The 22351-nt window shown below is 40.7% G+C and overlaps 1 protein-coding gene across 2 annotated transcripts; it reads right to left on the bottom strand.

The window, feature by feature from the left end:
- Nucleotides 1-9056: 9056 nt before the first annotated feature.
- tusc2.L (tumor suppressor 2, mitochondrial calcium regulator L homeolog) lies at nt 9057-20863 on the bottom strand. Of its 2 annotated transcripts, none has more exon segments than NM_001114836.1 (3): nt 9057-10807; nt 12380-12500; nt 20583-20863. In NM_001114836.1, coding segments are annotated over 3 exon segments (321 nt in total). In that variant the 5' UTR covers nt 20717-20863; the 3' UTR covers nt 9057-10741.
- Nucleotides 20864-22351: the final 1488 nt, after the last annotated feature.

A 22351-nucleotide genomic window follows, 5' to 3' on the forward strand; every position in this document is an offset into this window, starting at 1 on the left:
AAATGTTTTGCAGAGATTCTGCTGGAGTTCTCCTTCCTTCATTATTTTGATCCCTGAGCATCCTCACAATGACCACTGAAATTACACAACAGCAAAATTCACTTTACGTTACAACTTTAGTATCATATAGAGACAATGGCATTTTAGGACAATTTGCAATTGGACTTTATTTACTTATTTTGTAAATAACAGTTGAATCATTTCATGTTTCTCTTACTCAGATTGTAATTTAAACTAGAATTGACACTGGATGCTTCTGACTGAACCATGGTCAGTGGAGAAGCCTCATTTACATAAGGAATGGAAAAAACTCTGGCATAGTCTACTCTACAGAGAAGTCTTCTGCATAGGGAATGGAGAAGCCTCCTGCTCAGGGAATAGAGTAGCTCTCTGCAAAGGGAATGAAATAAACGCCTGCATAGCCAACATAGCAAATAGAGAAGCCATCTGCATAGGGAATGGGAAACTGCAACAGAGAAGTCTTCTGTATAGGGAATGGATGAAGCGCCTAAATAGGGAATAGAGAAAACTCCTGCACAGGGAATGAAGAAACCTCCTGCATAGCCACGGGAAGCCCCCTGCATAGGGAACAGAGATGATTGTGTCATAGGAATGGAGAACCACCTGTATAGTCTCCCTGTCTCCTGAACAGGGAATGGAGAAAATTCCTGCGCAGAGAATGGAGACGCCTTCTGCATATGGAATGGAGAAACCTCCTGCAGATGTAATGGAAAACCTCCTGCATAGGGAATGGAGAAGCCTCCGCATATGGAATGGAGATGCCCCCTGCACTGGAAATGGAGAAACCATCTGCAAAAGGAATGGAGAAACCTCCTACATAGTGAATGGAGAAGCCTCTTGCATATGGAATGGAGAAACCTCCTGCAAAGGGAATGGAGAAACCTCCTACACATGGAATGGAGAAGCCTCCTGCAAAGGGAATGGAGAAGCCTCCTGCATAGGGAATGGAGAAATCTCCTGCATAGGGAATGGAGAAGCCTTTGTGTATGGAATGGAGAAACCTCCTGCATAGGGAATGGAGAAATCTCCTGCATAGGGAATGGAGAAGCCTCCGTATATTGAATGGATAAACCTCCTGCATAGGGAATGGAGAAATCTCCAGCATAGGGAATGGAGAAGCCTCCGCATATGGAATGGAAAAGCCCCCTGCACTAAAAATTGAGAAACCTCCTGCAAAGGGAATGGAGAAACCTCCTACATATGGAATGGAGAAGCCTCCTGCACAGGAAAAGGATAAACCTCATTTACAGGGAATGGAGAAGCATTCTGCATAGGGAATGGAGAAGTCTCCTGCATGGGCAATCAAACCCAATCTGCTGTCGGTATAGGAAATGCCAAAGACAAAGAGACTTACTGTAAATGTCAACCAAAAATAATAAAAAGAATATTTGGTTCTTGAGAAATCTGTAATCCCCATTAAATGATACTGTCTGCTACATTTTGAGAATGCTGCTTCATTAAACTGGCCCTTAGTGGAGCTCATTTGCACTTTATTTATCATGAAGTTGAATGATACATTTACCAGTTCTACAGTATGTGGGCTAAAGAAAAGTTGAACCTTCCCATGACTATACATGTGGTCTACACACCATAATAAATACAAGAGTCAAAACACACACTTTATATATTCAGCAGTACTGCTTTGCACAGACTTCATCCTCAGCTGCATTGACTTGAATGGGTTTATGAGCAGGAGTAAAAGAAAACACACCTTGTAACTCTTTGTAATGGAGTCTGCCTTCTGATTTCAGAAATGGTAAAGGAAAATAAAATAAGAGCAAGAGGAATAACACAGTTTGATAAACAGCACTTTCATTTGATGCCTTTTTTTTCTTTTGCATAAAGCCTTGTGCACCGGTTGATAAATAGCAATTTACAATTCCAGAAAATGAGAACAAACCGGATTCTTGAGCAAACGTGCCATATCCAAGTGCAGATGTATAAGCCAATACGCAAAGGAGAAAGAGCTGATTTATAAATCGAATTAATCTTTGTGTACAAGAGGAAGTGTAGGCTCTCACTAGCAGGGCCCTCCAGCCATTTGTTCTAATTCTTTGAATTGCCTTATTATTGTCTGTATTATAAAGAACTGAGCAAAATGCTGGCACTTAATGAATAAACAATTAAAATACGGTAACATGGTGAACTTGCTGCAGCCGCTGTAATCTCTTCAACCCTCTGTGCAACAGGGACATCTAGTGACAGTTATTTGTTACAATGCAACAGACATGAGACTATTTATACTAAGGGGCACATTTACTTAGCTCGAGTGAAGGATTAGAATAAAAAATACTTCGAATTTCGAAGTTTTTTTTTGGCTACTTCGACCATCGAATTGGCTACTTTGACCTTTGACTACGACTTCGAATTGAAAGATTCTAACTAAAAATCGTTTGACTATTCGATAGTCAAAGTACTATCTCTTTAAAAAAAACTTTGACCACCTACTTCGCCACCTAAAACCTACCGAGCACCAATGTTAGCCTATGGGGAAGGTCCCCATAAGCTTTCCTAGCAATTTGTGATAGAAGGAAAATCGTTCGATCGATGTATTAAAATCCTTCGAATCGTTCGATTGTTCCTTCGATCGTTTGATCGAACGAATTGCGGTAAATCCTTCGACTTCGATATTCGAAGTCAAAGGATTTAACTTCGATGGTCGAATATCGAGGGTTAATTAACCTTCGATATTCGACCCATAGTAAATGTGCCCCTAAATGTTTCATTTAAAGAAGTAAAGCCTGGTATACAGTAAAGCTCCCTACTGACTCCTCCCCCACCCAGTGAATAGAGTGAAAGGACCTCAAGCTGAGCAGGCTATGGGCGGTATATAGGGGTCCCCTACCCTTCCCCCCTAACTTTGGAATGGAGTGCCAGGGAGCACATAGTGCATAGGACATACATAGCCCTGTATTAACTGCCCTTCTATAGCAGGTACAAGAATGCTTTGCACCCTCTTCAATGTGCTGTGCATTGGATTTTAAAGGGGTTGTTCACCTATGAGTAAACTTTTAGTATGATGTAGAGAGTGATATTCTGAGACACAGGGCTGGAACTAGGGGTAGGCAGAGTAGGCACGTGCCTAGGGCGCAAAGCTAAGGGGGCGCCAGGCACGTACCTGCTCTTTCGCCTACCCCATGTCCGGTCCTGTGTCTTCCTGGCCGCCGCTAGTAATGTGCGCTAAATCGCTTGCGCGCTGGCGCGTAGTCTCGCGCATGCGCGCTGGCACGTACTTTTGCGCATGCACGCTGGCGCGTACTTTCGCACATGCGCAATTCAGCACACACTAAGCCGGCGCCGTGGCCGGCCAGGTTACCTAGGGCGCCTGGCTGGGTTGGCCCGGCTCTGCTGAGACAATTTGCGTTTGGTTTTCATTTTTTATTATTAGTGTTTGAGTTCTTTAGCTTTTAATTCAACAGCTCTCCCGTCTGCAGTTTCAGCAATCTGGTTGCTAGGGTCCAAATTACCCTAGCAACCATGCACTGATTTGAATAATAGACTGGAATATGAATAGGAGAGGGTCTAAATAGAAAGAGGAGTAATAAAAAGTAGCAATAACAATACATTTGTAGCCATTTGTTTTTTTTAAATACGGTCAGTGACCCCCATTTGAAAGCTGGAAACAGTCAGATAGCAAATAATTCAAAAACATTAGCAAATAAAAAATGAAAGCCAATAGAAAATATGCTTGGGATTAGCCATTCTATAATATAATTAAGTTAACTTTGACCCCAATGTCATAAAAGTTGAAATAGTGTAGCCTTATGTCAGACAGGCAAACAATCCCTAATATTTAATCTGGAACATGGTATTTTTTTTATTTGAGGTCTATTTAGGATCGCTGATTTCATTAAACCAAAAATGTCCATAAATTCAGCAATCCTTTTCTTCTAAGATAATAATGTAATAAATGAAATTTTTCATTTTTGCAACAAAGAGGTGCTGCAGTGATATATTTTTTTATCCTCTGGCAAGGGCTTCCCAAGATTATACAAGGTGGTTGAATTAAACACAATTTATACTATTTTGTTTGTATGGAACCTGTTATCCAGAATGCTCTGGACCTTGGGTTTTTCCGTAATTTGGATCTTCATAATTTAAGGGCAGAGACAGACTAGAAGATTCAGGGAGATTAGTGCCCAGCGATAAATCTCCTCTTCTTCGGGCGACTAATCTGCCAGTACTGCCTCCCCAACAGCTAGAATCTAAGTCGCCAGCGGGATGGCACTCGTAGCGCTTTGTTTTCCGAAGTTTCCTAAACTTCGGAAATAGAGATTTAGTTGGCCAGTGACAAATTGCCTCTTATTCGGGCAAGTAATCTCCCCAAACTGCCTCTCTGCTGGTTAGAATCTAAATCGCTGGCGGAATGGCACTCGGAGCGCTCCGTTTTCCGAAGTCGTCCGAAGTTCCCTAAACTTCGGAAATAGAGATTTAGTGGCCCAGTGGCAAATCGCCTCTTCTTCTGTTAGAATCACTGGCTGGATGACCTTTGGAAAACAAAGCGCTCAGAGTGCCACCCCGCTGGCAATTTAGATTCTAGCCAGCGGGGAGGCAGTTAGGGGAGATTAGTCGCTGAAGAAGAGGCGATTTGTTGCTCGGCGCCTAAATCTCCCCGAATCTTCTTGTCTCCCTCTGCCCTAAGTCTACTAGAAAATTATGTAGACATTAAATAAACACAATAAGCTGGTTTTGCTTCCAATTAGGATCAATTATATCTAAGTTTCAATCATGAACAAGGTACTGTTTAATTATTACAGAGAAAAAGGAAATAATTTTTCAAAATTTGGATTATTTGGATAAAATGGAGTCTATGGGAAACAGCCTTTCCGTAATTCTGAGCTTTCTAGATAACAGGCTTCCGGATAACAGATCCCATACATGTACTTCTTAACATACAAATGAGGCGATTAATCCATTGGTCCAGTTTTATTAGCAATTTAGTATGTGTGAGAGTAGAACTGAAATGTGAATGAGCTCCATTTCTTTTGTGGGTTTGTTATGCCAGACTGGCAATCTGTAGATTCTGGCAAATACCAGAGGGGCATCTGAAAGATGCCAGTCAATATTTGGGGGGCTGTGTGGCTGTGTGGGCCATTGTGTAATTAAAATGCCAAGTTCGGACTTATTTTTAGTAAAATTGGTTGGGTCAGTCGCACTTCCATTGCATGTTACTCATATAAGGCTTGGAGCACTCCCATTCCCCCTTTGTGTAGTGTCTGCAATCTCACAATATTTTTTAGCAGACTGATCATCGCTTCTAATGATCAATAATTCAAATGTCATCAGCATTTGCCACACGTTTTTTTTTCTTTCTTGCCCATATATTATTAACCCAAAAGAGTTGTGTGTATTTTTTGCTGGTTTAATTAATGGCTCCAGGGATAGGTTGAAAAACAGGAAAGAGAAGACACGGTTGTTAATCAGTGAAAAGCTTAGTCTAAAAACATTACTGAATAAGTCAATAGCTATGAAAGAACACAAGGATTGTGGATTTGTTTTCCAAATAAATCATTTTATTTATTAGAGCTCTGATATTTTTGAATCCTGATGTCACCGACACCGTTTAACCACTTACCTGTTACAGAGAATAGACAAATACCCAACTGTCAGGCACCGTAGATTTTATTCTTCAGGGAAACCATTGTTGCCCGACACCAGTAGGGATCATATTATTGTAATAAAACTCTTCTACTGATTAGTGTCTCATTCTAAGCAGTCTGCTGGTGAGAATGAATCAGTGAATCGGGGTCTTTTCTCAGAAACTCTTCCTACATATACAGTAGCATTTCAGCAGCACTACTACAAATCCTACCCCTGCACTGACTTTAGGGTTGCCACCCGGCTGGTATTTTACCGGCCTAGCCGGTTAAACACCTGCCAAGGCCGGGGCCGGTATTACAAGTTTACCGGCAATGCAGTTGTCGGTAATTTGTAATATCCTTTAAAAAAAAGCCCTCGGCCTACCCCCATCGCCGCGATGTTGCTCCGCCCCTTTTGTGTCGCGCTATGTAGCCCTGCCCCTTTTTGCATCATGGCCCGCCTCCTTTTTGTACCCGCCCCCCACCGGCCGGTTATTTTTTTCATTAAAGGTGGCAACCCTAACTGACTTGCTCTGTGTGTCTCTCACCCTCCTATACTGTGAAGTCTGGGTGCTGAGCTTATTCAGCTATAGTGAAATATTCACAACATGTATTCAGCCTTGTGGATGTTTCCCTTGTTTGGGCAGCAGGAAATATGGAATTAAAGGAACAGTTCTGCGTAAAAATAAAAACTGGATAAATAGATAAGACTGTGCAAAATAAAAAAAATTCTAATATAGTTAGTTAGCCAAAAATGTCATGTATAAAGGCTGGAGTGACTGGATGTCTAACAGAACAGAACAGAACTTCCTGCTTTTCAGCTCTCTAACTCTGAGTTAGTCAGCGACTTTAAGGGGGGGCCACATGGGACATAACTGTTCAGTGAGTTTGCAATTGATGAATTTATTTTGGAGGTGAATGGACATTATAATGCATCAAGCACATAACAATGTAAGAGGTCTGATAGATACTAGTAGAAGAATCGAGTCCGTTGGACCAATAACTAGCTGTCTGAGCCTTAACACCATTGGTTGCTATATCCGCTTTCAACAGTGATACCGGGACACCGTGAGTTACTTTGAGGAACTAAGATGCGCCCATGCGAACTTGGGAGCTCTTTCATAGCAGCGCCGGGGAAGTTCTTTAGATACACTGTTAAATTATAGTTACATCATATGGAGATATTGTAGGATAGAGGGATGTAGTTAGGTTGGAGGTTTTTGGATAATTAACATCATGTGCTTTATTAATATGATGTGCCTGACCCATAGGTTGACCAAAAAGTTGGGAAGTTATTTTCATGTTCTTTTAATGTCTTCCCCTTTTCTTATGTTTATGTTTATTTATACATCGAAAGCTTGTCTGTGGAGAGATTTCAATATAATATGATATGAATTTATATCTATATTTCATTTATTTATATTTGGTATCGGCTACACGATGTTAATAGGCATCTCTTGAATTAATATATCGGTTTTGATGTGGCATTAATCTTTCATTGATAATAATATCGTTCTAGTTTTAGACATGAATTGTTTTAACTATTGTAATAAGATGGTTTTTTACGATAAAGCCAGCATTAACTTTACTGTTTTTCAGCATTCCATTATGATTTATAATGATTTGAAATGACTTAAAATGATTTGAAATAATTTGAAATGATTTGTATTGATTTAAAAGGATAAAAACGTATGTTTCATTTCAGCTAAAATAATTTAGGGTTAATGTTTAGGATCACTGACTTTGTACGTCATATCCCTTTTACCTGTTTAAATTCTGTTCACGGCTGTTTCCAATCATGCCTATGAGTAAGTATCCTCGGATACGAAACGCGTAAGGTTCCATTGTTTTAGCTGTTTTTTTGAATAAAGACTTTTAATCACATCGACTGGCCCATGGAGTGCGTGCTTCTTCGCTATCTACATTGAGTCACTCCCCCAGCTACGGGTTAGCTGCGCTGCACCCGGGCCACCTAACATCTTCGGTGAGTTTCCATTTATACAAGATTACTGTGGATATCTATGATTTGAATGCTATATACTGGTCTAAGCTACACCCTGCTACGATAGACACAGGGTTTGAACACCTGGGTCCTACTCTGCGCTGGGTGAGCCGTTAACCTTATTTTAGATTTTGGGGACTGAGCCGACGTTCTCTCTCTGCAGTTCCTTAGTATACAGCTCAGATTCAAAAGCAACAGGTATTACCCATGTGCTCCCCACCCCTCAAGTCACTGATTGGTTACTGCCTGGTAACCAATCAGTGAAAACCAAGAGAGCTGCAAAGCAGGAAGTAGTGTTCTGGCTATTATGTTAGACATCCAGTCACTCCAGCCTTTATACATTACATATTTGGATAACTAACTATGTTAGAAACATTTTTTATTTTGCACAGTCTATATATTTACACAGTTTTTATTTTTACACTGAACTATTCCTTTAAAATAATTACTGCTGTTTCTACTCAACTCAGACAGTGGGCAATATATTCCTATGGGAATACTGAATGGAGATTGAACGATGTACAGGTATGGGACCTGTTATTCAGAATACTCGGGACCTGGGGGTTTTCTGAATAATGTATCTTTCCGTAGTTGGATCTTCATACCTAAAGTCTACTTGAAAATCATGTAAACATTAAATAAACCCAATTGGCTGGTTTTGCTTCCAATAAGGATTAATTATATCTTAGTTGGGATCAAGTACAAGGTTCTGTTTTATTATTACAGAGAAAACAGAAATCATAAAAATTTGGAGGCTATGGGATACAGCCTTTCTGTAATTTTCAAAGATTTTAAATAAAATGCCAAATTTCTGAACTGTTTTTGAACATAAGTGCCGTATTGAGCCCTTAAAGGAGAATGCAACCAGTAATATAAAAAAAAAACTCCTCCCCCCTACCCTGGGTAGACCCCCCTTTCTCCTCCACCCAGCCTTCATCCCCACCCGGGCAAATGCCCTCATATTTTTACTGACCCCTCCGTGCAGATTCTGGCCTCGGAGTTCACAGGTGGCATCTTCTTTTTTCATTATTTTCCTGAAGTTTCGGCGCATGCTCAGTTGGTGTGAATTTCCGGTCCCGAACTACTGCGCATGCGCCAAAAGTCACAAAAATGTCCAAAAAAATTTGTGGAGATTTTCATTGCATGCCTCCAACTGCGCATGCAACAAAAATGCAGTCAAGACAGGAAGATTACCGGAGAAAAAGATGGCTGCCGTAAATTACGAGGCCAGAATCAGCACGGAGGGGTGAGTAAAAAATTAGGGAGGTAGGCTGGGGGGAGGAGGGAGGGGGTTCTACCCAGGGTAGGGGGAGGGTTTTTTTTTAAATTACAGGTTGAATTCTCCTTTAATTGCTGGCAGTGTACAATTACTTGCAATCACTAGAGAAAAGACCTGAACTTAATACATAAGCTTCCCGTCTGCATTGTATTCTCAACACAGAGAAAATCCTTAGTATTACAAAGATGGATTTTATTGGGGATATGTATTCCATGCACCTGGTGCTTCCTGCTGACACAAGCTGAAAGAGGCACAGCAGTGAGGCCAAGGCAAAGAAAATACATGAGGCATATAGGACACAAATAAAAAGGTAATAAATTAACATATATATATATAGGGAAAATTATACATACATAATTATTTGCTTGATAATCCTAGCGCAATCTCCCATGGCAGAGCCAACTGCCAGAAATCCATTGCATTGCTTGTAGAGACAACAATGAATGATCCTTCCCAGTGCAGAGAGCTGCTAGTTGTGCATTAATAGAATCCTACTATACATCACATTTTATCACTTGGTGCTTGATGCACTCAAGTACGAGCAGACTGATGCAGAAGACAGCATCTGTGGAACTAGGCAGCTATGAAATATTTAGGTTGAAGCAAGGAAAATAAAGAGACAGGGAAGTAAAACCAGTGCATCACCAGCTGTTGTTAAAGGAGAACTATCACAAACATGTAATATAAGCTTCAGAATACTGAAATTAGAAACTTTCTAAATACAATTTAAAATTCTGCATTGGTTCTGAAATAATCAAGTTTATCTTCACTATTCCTCTTTCAGCATCTGTTTCTCTTCATTCTGTCTTCATGCAGCAGTTGGGTGTCAGACGAATGATCCAATATATCTTATGGCGGGGGGGGCTTCCTTTCCTAGCAGATGAATTAGAGCTCACTCAAATAACTGATTCCAGTACAAACAAAAATATAACAAAATAACTGCCTTTTGCACAAATTCTGCACGTAGAGAGACATGATGTCTGGTGATTTTAACAGAGTGAGCTTCTATGCAAAAGGAGCCCCCTTTAAGATATATTTGATCATTCATCTGACACCCAACTCCTGAATGAGGAGAAACAGATGCGGAGAGAGGAATAGCGAATATAAACTTGATTATTTCAGAAACGATGCTGAATATTTAATTGATTCTATATAGAAAGTTTCTTATTTCAGTATAAGGAAGCTTATATTACATTTTCATTTCATAGTTCCCCTTTAAACTGCAACTGTCAGCATTCCAAATAGAGTCTTTTGCAGTCTGTGGCTGCATGACAGATGGGGACCCACACTTTGGACATCCCTGATTTGTTACTGTCACCATATACGTAGCAAGGCATCTATGCTAGGTATAAGTAACCCACTGAGTACTACAGGGAGTAAGGTTTTGGCAAACCTGTGAGAAGTGTTGTAGTGCATATAGTATTAATGTGCTGGTCTGCTTAGGACAGAAATGAGGTTATGAACCTGAACCACATTTCCTGGCAGCAATAAGAGGTGCCTGTACCACCAGCCTTCCTTTCCCAGTCAGTGACAAACCCTAAGGGGTGACAAACACCGACTACACCCATTGGTTACAGGGATTTCTTCTACAGCACAGACTTCACCCATTGGTTACAGGAATTCCTTCTACAGCACAGCCCAGGAGTGATCCTGTAAGAAAGGCAATGTGCCTCACGGCAGCGAAGTGTGAAAGTGCAGTCTCTATCATACTTCTTCAGTCAGCACAGATAGTACTAAAGTCTCTGTATGGGACTGTTCTTGTGTTTCCCCATTACTGCTCCCTATCTCAGGAGCACAGCAATGGGCACAGAGGTTGGTAGAAGAGGGAACAGCATGGCAGGCAGTGGTTCTCAGCCAGTGTCAGACCTCACATATTACAACCGGAAAGTCCACATGGAGGCATGGATGATCTAACCTGATGATGCCCTAATGAAAAGTAAATAGGAAGGTATTAATGTATGTTGAACATTAGACAGGAAAGGACTTTAACCTACCGGCACAAATGTGCATATATACCAAAACCTGACATTAAGGGGCAGATTTATCAAGGGTCCAATTGAAAATTCCATTTTTTTTTTTTAAAACTGTCAAATTCGACCAGAGAGTTTTCAAAAAAATTCAATTTTTAAGATTTATCATACACTGGCCCTTTAAGTACTCGAATTCGACTATTTGTAGTAAATGAAGGGAGACTTTCACTGCATACAGTCAGGTTTCTTATAAAAACGGTACACGTTTTTTAATTAAAGTATATTGGAGATAGGTTTCTTTTCATTAAAGAAAGTAAAAATGGGATTTTATTTTTTTTGTATTGTATATTATTTTTGCTTTTACATCCCCTTTACTGTTTCCAACTCCAGCTGCAGGGACAAAGATCATGGAGCCAGATTGAAACAGATAAACTGGGATTCTATTTGGAGGATTATTTTGCTGCAGCCACTGGTTCTGCAGAGTTGGAGAACGTTTGAACAATACAAAAACTATAAAATCCACATTAGATTACATGACAACACAGGACCCAGTGCATTCTGTATATTCTGATTATTAATCAGTCTTGCTGTATCAGATTCTGGCAGATATTATTTGACTTGTGCTGTTTTTGATAATTGATGACGATCCCTAAGCAGCTCAGACCACACTGAGCATGTGCACAGTCCTAGTCTTACAAAGATGTTTAACTAAGTTACAAGTTGGTGACCCCCTGTGGCCAACTTTGAAAGCATAAATTATTTGTTTAATTAGGCTTGTGGTGCAGTAAGTTTATGTTTAGTATACAAAACACAACATTTCTAGCTTTGTTATATTTTAGACTTTACTTCCCCTTTAAGGACAAGGCAGTCTGTGATCCTTCTCTGTAAATAATCCTCCACACCCCATAGCATTCCTGTACCCGATGCAACACCATGCTAGTGAGTTCAGTCACTGCTGACACTTGCAGTGTTGGACCTCACACACACCGGTGCATTAAATATCCTAATGAGTAGGCCAAACACATTAGTACCTTGATGTCCATCAGAGTGTACAATAAATAATAAAGCTATAGGGCACGGGGGAGTTTTGACAGAGGAGTAGTGCATGCTGCCAAGAAAGAGGAGGCAACTATGGTCATGCAGGAATATCCAGGGCAGGAAACATTGCCTCACATTTTGGTTAAAATAGTAATGCTAGAGAATCTGATATACTGAAAAGATGAACAAAATGATGAACAAAATATGTTCCACTACATTCATTTTGCCTAAAATGTTATGTGATGCAGGATCTATTGTGGAAATGTATTAGCACACATGCCCTATAGCCAATGTTAATGAATACTAATAAGTCAAACAAAGCTACAGAACTTAAATATTCGATTTCAGGTCACTATCATACAAATCATACAAATACTAAGGGGGATATAAATAGCAATATGTTGAATAGACTACACAGTTTTCTTTCCATTCTCTCTTTCTATTTACTGTTCCTCCTCAAGTACAAAGCCCAGAAGGCATTTCAGTTTACCTGAGGTCTCAAGTTCTTTTGAATTCGCTTCAGCTTTGCCCGTTTTCGTCCATTTCTCACCACAACCGTCTCTTCGTAAAACTCGTGGGCCAGATCCCCATCCTCATCAAAATACATAGAGCTGCGGAAAGGGAGATCAACCAAGGTGTAAAACTCACATCATACAGAATCCTGAATAAAAGCTTGTGGTGGGAGGTATATTTGGGTGTGTTTTATATATCTATATCTATCTATATATAGATAGATATATATATATAGATATATATATACAGTGTATATATTTATAAAATTAACATTAAATAGCCCTTGCCTTTTACCTCCCAATATATATATATATCTTGATAAAGATCCCCCTGGGGATCGAAACGTCGATAAAATAAAATAAATCACTTGAAGAAAAATCCTGGTGTGCGTCAGCATATTTGAGTGGATATACAATTTTTCTGTTCAGCACCCAGGTACTCGTACTTGCAGTGTGTGCCCGAGCCTTCGCATGTGTGATATATATATATATAATATCAAAACAGGGGGGTTGTGGGAGCACTCTAAAGGCTTTAAAGTATATATAAGTATAATAAATGCTATTGCATATGTACCCAAAACAGGGGTTATTTTGTTACAAAGTTATGATCATAAAATTGATAAGCCACCATACCACGTCAAGGTAAACCCCGAATGGCGGTCCCTAACTTGTTTTATATTTTATGTGCATTTTAGCATTACCTGTAATCAATGTCCGTTGAACGCTGTTTTTTCACTAAGGGCTAAATCCTCCCCAGCCAGCAATCAGGCTTTTAAAGGAGAGATATTCCCAAAACAAACGCCCAATTTTAAAAGCATAGGATCACCACTAGTGATCACAACCCCCCTGTTTTGATATTGTATATTTCGCCAGGAGCTGTGGCATAGCTTCAGTGGTTGTAGCACCCCATACCCCCCCTTTGAATTAGTGGTGATCCTATGCTTTTAAAATTGGGCGTTTGTTTTGGGAATATCTCTCCTTTAAAAGCCTGATTGCTGGCTGGGGAGGATTTAGCCCTCAGTGAAAAAACAGCGTTCAACGGACATTGATTACAGGTAATGCTAAAATGCACATAAAATATAAAACAAGTTAGGGACCGCCATTCGGGGTTTACCTTGATGTGGTATGGTGGCTTATCAATTTTATGATCATAACTTTGTAACAAAATAACCCCTGTTTTGGGTACATATGCAATAGCATTTATTATACTTATATATACTTTAAAGCCTTTAGAGTGCTCCCACAACCCCCCTGTTTTGATATTTATATATATATATATATATATATATATATATATATAAACCCAACAGCCAAGTAACATCCATTACTGCCTAAAAACCCCTTCCCATGTGAGTGTATTCTGTATAGTGTATTTAGCAACGAGAAGACATGTGAGACGATCAAGTCACCAGCAGAACAAAGGCCATTCAACAGAAGATGGTTAATGTATTACCTGAAGTAATTATATTCTACAGTTCACAACAGAAACATTACTTTAATGAAGCTAACACATGAGCAGATTCGGGGAGATTCCCCCTGCCTGCCGCCTGCTACAATGAAAAATCGCCTGCGGCAATGCACTTGCGGTGCTTCGAATTCCAAAGTCACCCGAAGCTGCCTCACAAGGTAAACTTCGGAAATCGAAGCGCTGCGAGTGCATTGCTGCAGGCGATTTTTCATTTTAGCAAGCGGCAGGCAAGGGGAAGGCAGTTCGGGGAGATTGTCACCCCGTAGAAAAGGCAATTAGTCACCAGGCGAATAAATCTCCCCAAATCTGCCCATGTGCTAGCTCCCTAAAGCACCAAACAGCAAGTAGCAAGAACAGACGTAAAACAGAGAAAGAGTAAAATGTGGGGCTTTGTTAGCAAAATCTTCCATCTCAAATTAAGAAAAAATGAAAAGGACAAAATAGAGGCATTACCTAAAAATAGGGTAATAAATTATGGGGCTGACCCACTAAGGGAGCCCAAAGCAGTGGATGAGGAAGCCCAACCCGAAGGCAATGAAGGTGAAAATTGGGGTGAATGCATGTGTGTCATTGTGTGTAATGAAAACTGAAAACTACAGCAAAGTGACTGCCAACAATCATTTTATATTTCTGTAACCAGACTGGGCTTCCTAGGAACAACCAGAGAAGCTGACATTGGGGGGCCACTCATTCTCAAAGCTAAATATAAGAGGTGTTATATGTCTACTGTGTACAAGTTGTCTCTCAATGGCAGGTTCTCCGGTGGGAACTAGGAGGAAAATAAAAAGGGTTGATCTGAATTGTTCTTGGCTGGGGCCCATCACAAGATCATCTGTCCCTTTGGCAGGACAGTTGGACACGGTCTGTGAACTTGTATTTTCCAGGATGAATGATGACCCGTGTGGGGGCTTGAATCTAAAAAAAAGGAAACCTCTGAGATTCTTGTAAATACAAGCTGGATTAGTGCCATTAGTTTAGTATAGAAGAGCTCATGTTGAATACCTTGCCCACGTTTGAGGCCAAAGTCACTACAACAACTGACATATTATTATCATTGTTAAAATGTATTTATAGACCGTCAACATATTGTGCAGCGCTGTAAAGTAAATGTGTTTCTACAACTAAATCACATGATTACATACATAGAAGATATGGCGTTACATACATCACCAATACCGGTACAAAAAGTGAGGAAGGCCCTGTGCAAAAGAGCTCACAATCTAAAGGGAAGGGAATAAGACACAAGGTGATTAGGGGAGCTTGTCCCACAACTAGAAATATTATACTTTGTATACTGGGGTTTTCTGGATAATGGATCTTTTTCTGTAATTTGGATCTTCATACCTGAAGTCTACTAGAAGATCATGTAAGCATTAAAGGAACAGTAACACTAATAAATGAAATTCTCTTGAAGCAGTGACAGGGTTTTTCAGCCTGAAGACCAATTAGGCAGAGATTTAGGGAGAATGCCGACTTGGCTCTCCTAAAATATGACTTGAAGCCAAGACTATAAAGCAGGGTGGATAATCTTTTTTTCTGCTGGCTTATATATTCTTGAAACTTAGGCTGATATAGCAACATTTAAAGGAAAACAAAGAAGTAGCTAGAAATGTAGGAGCCCAAAATATGTTTTGGGCTCCTACATCAGCACCAATTTCACCTCAGCTCATGCGCTTTACCTCTAAAGATGCCCCAGTAGCTGCCAAGCTTCTTTTCTTCTAATTCACTGCACATGCTCTGTGCTGCTGTCACTTAAAGAGAATTCAGCCGTAGAGTTAAAAAACCCCTACCTTACATAAACCCTCCTCCCCCCAGCCTAAATGTTACCCCGGGCAAATGCCCCTACTGTTTTCTCAACCCCTCGGTGCAGATTCAGGCATCAGAGTTCACGGACGCCACCTTCTTCTCTTCAGAATGTGACCGGCGTGACGGCACATGCGCAGTTGGAGCAATTTTCTGCTTTGCGTCAACTGCGCATGAGCCGAAACTCACGAAAATTGCTGAACCGCCGGTCTCATTCCGAAGATTACCGAAGCGGCTGAAGATGGCGCCCATGAACCCCGATGCCTGAATCTGAACTGAGGGGTAAGTGAATGTTAGGAGCATTTGCCCAGGTAACACTTAAGCTGGGGGAGGAGGGAGGGGGGTTTATGTAGGGTAGGGTTTTTTTAACTTTAGGGTTGAATTCTCCTTTAAAGGAGAACTAAACCCTAAAAAAATGAATATGGCTAAAAATGCCATCTTTTATATACTGAACTAATTGCACCAGAGTAGTTTCAGCTTGTCAATAGCAGCAATGATCCAGGACTTCAAACTTGTCACAGGGGGGTCACCATCTTGGAAAGTGTCTACGACACTCACATGCTCAGTGGGCTCTGAGCAGCTGTTGAGAAGCTAAACTTAGGGGTTGTCACTAATTATCAAGTAGAAAATGAGGTTGATCTCTAATATAAGCTGATGCTACAGGGATGATTATTACATTCTGATGCTAATTACACTGGTTTCTGTGCTGTCATGTAGTAATTATCTGTATTAATTACTAATCAGCCTTATTTTGTGAAATTTATATTCTATGTGTACTGTATATTGTGAGTGGGTCCCTAAGCTCAGTAAGTGACAGCAACACAGAGCATGTGCAGTGAATCAGCAGAAAAGAAGATGGGGAGCTACTGGGGCATCTTTGGAGATACAGATCTTTACTGCTAAAGGGATGTGGTTGCCTTGGGCTGGTACAGAAGCTCAAAACATAATCAGCTGCTTCGGAATGAGACTGGCGTGGCGGCACATGCGCAGTTGGAGCAATTTTGTGCTTTGTGACAACTGCGCATGTGCCAAAACTCGTGAAAATTGCAGCAGAGCCGGTCTCATTACGAAGATTACCGAAGCGGCTGAAGATGGCGCCTGTGAACTCTGATGCCTGAAACTGCACCGAGGGTTAAGTAAATGTTAGGGGCATTTGCCTAAAACTTAGGCTGGGGGGAGGAGGGAAGGCGGTTTATGTAGGGTAGGGGTTTTTTTAACTTTAGGGTTGAATTCTCCTTTAATAAGCTTAGGGACTACTAGCAATATCCTGTATATATATATATATATATATAGTATACAAAATTGGGGGGTTGTGGAAGCACTCCTAAGGCTAAATCAAAGTATATTTAAGTATAATGGAAGTGCTACTTACAATGCACTTCCCTGGGCCCCTGTCTCATAAGCAATTACCTGTATTCAGTGTTTCTGGAACATTGGTTTCACTCTGGAGCCTATATCCACAAACACTGAATACAGGTAATGCTATTATGCAGAGAATTGTCTTTTTATATTATGACCTGAGAATAAACAAGTTAGGGACCGCCATATGGGGTTTACCTTGACGTGGTATGGTGGCTTTTCAACTTTATGATCATAACTTTGTAACTAAAAAACCCCTGTTTTTGTAAACACATGCACTTGCATTTATACTGAATTGCTTATGAAACAGGGGCCCAGGGAAGTGCATTGTAAGTAGCACTTCCATTATACTTAAATATACTTTGATTTAGCCTTATGAGTGCTTCCACAACCCCCCAATTTTATACTATATATATATATATATATGAGTTGGTTTGAGGAGGAGCATGTCTATCAAAATGTACTCTTCACTAGGCACTGTTGTGCCTGGTGGAGGTACATCGATGACGTGTTCCTCCTATGGCGGGGTGACCTGGACTCCTTGGCCGTCTTCCGTGAGGCAATTAATGGGGCCCATAATGACATTAAATTCACGATGACAGCTGATCTCCAAGTAGTTACTTTCTTAGATGTATTGGTTACACGAACCGAGACAGGGTTTGATACTCGTATCTATACAAAACCCACTGATCGAAATCAACTTCTTTCTTATGACAGCTTCCATCCCCCCTCAGTTAAGAGATCGATTCCTATCAGCCAGTTTACCAGAGTGAGTAGAATTACAAATAATCCGGTGGTCTTGGAACAAGACTTAGAAATAATGTCTAGGAAACTTACAGATAGGGGATATCCGAATCAGCTAATACAAAAAAATCAACAGGCTGCTATGGAAGGGATTCTTGGATGTACATCAAGAGATCGGCGTACTACAGGTAACAGATTAGCTTATGTATCCCAGTATAATTCTGCCAGTTCCAAATTTAAATGCATACTAGATAAACATTGGCACTTATTAAAAGATGCATATCCCTCAATTCCAGAGTTTCAACAAGGCCCTATGATGTCCTATCGCAGAGGAGCAACCATAGGGAGTAGATTAGTGAATGCAGACATACGGAAACCACCTAATAAGGCAATGTTTTGGGGTCCCAAGAAAGAGGGCATGTATAGATGTAAGGGTTGTGCCCAGTGTCGATTTGTATTGGTAGGTCCTGATTTTGACCATCCACATAGGGATCAGAAGTATCAAATTAGGGGTTACAATACGTGTGATACCAATTTTGTTGTATATATGCTGGTGTGCCCATGTGGGTTGGTCTATGTTGGAGAAACCACCCAGAGGGTGAAGGATAGGTTTTCTCAGCATAGATCAACTATACACGTGGGCAACAGATCATTGCCAGTCTCTAGACATTGTTTAGAACAAGGACATACATCAGAGGAGCTGAAATTCAGAGTTATCCAACACGTCCCACCTCTGAAAAGAGGAGGAGATCGTGTTCTAGCATTAAAAAGAGCAGAAGTTAAATGGATTGACAGGCTAGGGACTCTCAGTCCAAGGGGTCTAAATCGTGATTTTGACTTGCATTTATTTCTGTAAAGTACCCATTTAGGGTGAGTAGTAATATTTTGGGCAACTAATATTATTTTGTGTATATTTTTTCTTTATAAGTACTTTTGTATTTTTTTAAAAAAAATTTTTTTTTTCTTTTTTGCCATTTCATCTGTCAACTTTTGCTTTTCATTTTGGCATAATTTGCTCAAACAACTACAATTATCAGATATAGTGAAAAATGCCCATGTAATTTGCTGTTACTGATATATTTCTTTTCTTTGGTAACTATGGACTTTGCATAGTAACGGGAGGGTGGAGATATGTGGTGACTGACGTGCAGATCCGGCCTCCAGGTGAGGAAGCATCATCACAGTTACTTACCACGTATGCCCCGCCTAACGAGGAAGCAGAAAGTGTGTGCAATGGAGTCCTACACGCTACTACACGATACATACGCTTGAGAAAGGGAACGGATGTGTCCCGAAACGTCGCGTGAGTGTGGATGAATATAGCGTTTATGCTGGACTTTTAACAGATAAGTGTCTTGATACAAATGACGCTGCTACTATGTTGTGAAGAATGCCATTTTTTGATACATTTTAACAAGCTAATAAAAGCTATGTTTTAAATATGGAGTGCGATCTGGTTGGACCAATATAACTAAGAAGCGGAATTACTCACTGCTATTGGGATCAGCACCCTTGACTCTGATATACATTGGGATTAGTGCATCATAAAAGTTGGAATTGTATATATATATATATATATGTATATATATATATATATATATATATATATATATATATATAATATAAATGTCACAATATAAGGCTGATCAGTAACTACTTCAGATTCTCATTTCATGGCAGCACAGAAATCATTGCATCAGAAAGTAACAATTAGCTCTGTAGCATCAGCTTCTATGACACGTGAACCTCACTTTCTGCTTGACAGTTAGTGACAACCCCTATGCCTTGTTTCTCAACAGCTGCTCAGACCACACAGAGCTGGTGACTGTCACTGAACAAAATCCAATACCCCCCCCCTCCCAAGTTTGAAAGCCCAAATCATTCTGTAACTTTAGACTGGTGCAGTAAAGACATATAAAGTATAAAGTAAAGTATATAACATACAGCAATTCTACCTATATTTGTTATTAGAGTTTAGTTCTCCTTTAAATTTCTGCAACCTTGGTTGGTAGGAGGACCAGTAACATCAAATATTTAAAAAAATATATATAAGACAAATTAGGCTTTATTAAGAAATAACTTACAGATACTCCACTTGCACTGCTCTTCAGAAAAGGCGACGGCGATGCATTGTGCAGCGCTTGATTTCTCCTCCCTGTCTTCATTATAGGAGACAGCCAGGGAGGAGAAATCGAGCGCCGCACGATAGATTGTCACCCTGTCCCTTTTCTGAAGAGGAGTTTCGGTAAGTTATTTCTTAATAAAGGCTTTGCGATTTTAAAGCTTAATTTGTCTTGGTGTCTTTTTTTTCAATGTATACTAAGGATTTTTCTTTAAAAAAAAATGTGATGTTACTGGTCCTTTAAGGGAGCCCCTGACTAAATGTTCAACCCCCAAAAGGATCAAACCAAAACATCTGCTCTAGGGCAAGGCTGACATTGCAGGCACATTCTGTGTTGGACTAATCACTAGAAGTCATAGAGTTCATGGTCCTGCTAGTTGCACTACATTTCCCAGACTCCCCTATAGGACAGGCTGAAGAGCTCCAAGCCACACGTGATTTACCGGAAGTGACTGTAGTCTTTATACAGAATAATCACTCTGCACAGAGACCGGCTCAGCCCTGCCCCATTCACTTCTATGTCCATCACAGGGTCGGAGTGTTATTGCTCGAGGCGGTCTCTGATCATTTATTTATACAGCTTGTAGCCAGTCACCTGCTCCACTGCCAGCAGCTTCCCACCACCCACCAGCTGTTACCGCAGCACATCCTCCCCCAGGACCCCCGCCTCAACAGCAGCTCTCACCCTCGCCGGGTAAAGATAAACGGGGTGGCCTTCCGCATACGGGTCTCACTCTGCTCGGCGTTGTCTGTCTGCACCTCGTTTGTCGCTGAGGAGAAAGGCCACAGCCCTCGGGCCTTTGAGGCGCTGCCGCCCATGACAGGGCAAATCCTTTGCCTCAGCCCCACAATCTTTCCTTAGGTCAGATCCCAGCTCCACTGGTACGTCTGTCACACACTCCGTCCCACAGCGACGTCACTTCCTCGCGTGAAAAGACCGCGTCACGTGACCGGCGAACAAACGCGCTCCTGCTCCTCGGGAGCCAATCAATACTTAGATATCGGTTTGGGGGCGTGGAACTATAAAAACAAGTGTCAGGGTTGCCAGGCTGGTGGTTTCCAGACAAATTGAGCTACTGGTTTAAAGCCCAGGCGGGTTTTGGCATCTTCTTGCGCTTCTTTTTGGGCCTTTGGCTGGTTTTTACTTTGAAATCAGACAAAGTTTTTTTTCTTGCCCTAATGTTCCAAGGCTGTGTCTCCCAGTGCATGTTGGGTAATGTCGTTTTTGTTTAACAATTTGCCGAATGAAGGGGGAGAATCGTTACCATTTTGCTTCAGTTAAAAATGTGCAAATCAGTGAAAAATGTTCTTTTTTTCACTGCACATGTGTTAATTTGGGCTACTTTTGACGGGCCTCTAGTCTGGGCTAGTTTTGGCCTGGTTGTGTAGCTGACTTTGGCTGGTTTTGAAAATTATACCTGGTGACCCTGGTCAGTGTGTGCCGGGTTGCCAGGAAAATTGGGCTACTTATTTAAAGCCCAAGGCGGGTTTTGAATATACAAACTAGCCAAGGTATGGATTTGGGCCTTTGGCTGGTTTTTACTTTGGAAACCAGCCAAATTTTTCTTTTATTGCCCTAATGTGCCAAGCCTGTGTCTCCCAGTGCACGTTGGGCAATGTAGTTTTTGTTTAACAATTTGGCAACTGCCAAGTTTAATGTAAGACTATAATACCCAGCATGCAATTGGACTGACTTGTGTCGAAGTGGCGTGTTACCCGATTTTGGGCTCTGTTCCCCAGTCTCCTGTCACTCTTAAGCCTTCTTGCGTTTTCCTATGACTTTCCTGAATTTCAGACAATTTTGGGGCAAAAATTTGCTGGCCACCTAAATGTCTAGAGGTTGACCTGTTTTACCAATATTTATTGAAATTGTATATGCATTTGGGCCTCATGGGGCCCCTACACCCCTGGGGACCGGCTAATCTGACCCATTTTGCTTAATGAAAAAATTTGCCAAACAGTAAAAATTTGAAAAAGGCGTACTTTCACATGTATTTATTTATTAGACTTTTTTTTTCACTGCACATATTGTGATATTTTTGGGCTACTTTTTTGGACTGGTTTTGCCACCGCATGTAGCTGTAACCCAGAGTTGCCAGGGCTAATTTTCAAAATCCGCTACAAAACCAGCCCAAAACTAGCCAAGAGGAACTTCAGAAGTAGCCCAAAAAATAGCACAATATGTGCAGTGAAAAAAGTCTGGAAAGAAATGAATATATGTGAAGACATGCCTTTTTCAAATTTTCACTTTCACAAATTTTTCCATGAAGCAAAATGGGACAGATTCGCTCGTCATCAGGGGCGTAACTACAGAAAGTGGCCCAGGAGATATGGGGGGCCCCATAAGGGCCTAAAACACATACAATTTCAATATAAATTGATAAAACAGGTCAGACATTTTGGTGGCCAGTAGATTTTTGCCCCCAAATTGTCTGAAATTGAGGAAAGTCATGG

The sequence above is a fragment of the Xenopus laevis genome, chromosome 4L (genome assembly GCF_017654675.1).
Source record: "Xenopus laevis strain J_2021 chromosome 4L, Xenopus_laevis_v10.1, whole genome shotgun sequence".
Lineage (NCBI taxonomy): Eukaryota > Metazoa > Chordata > Amphibia > Anura > Pipidae > Xenopus > Xenopus laevis.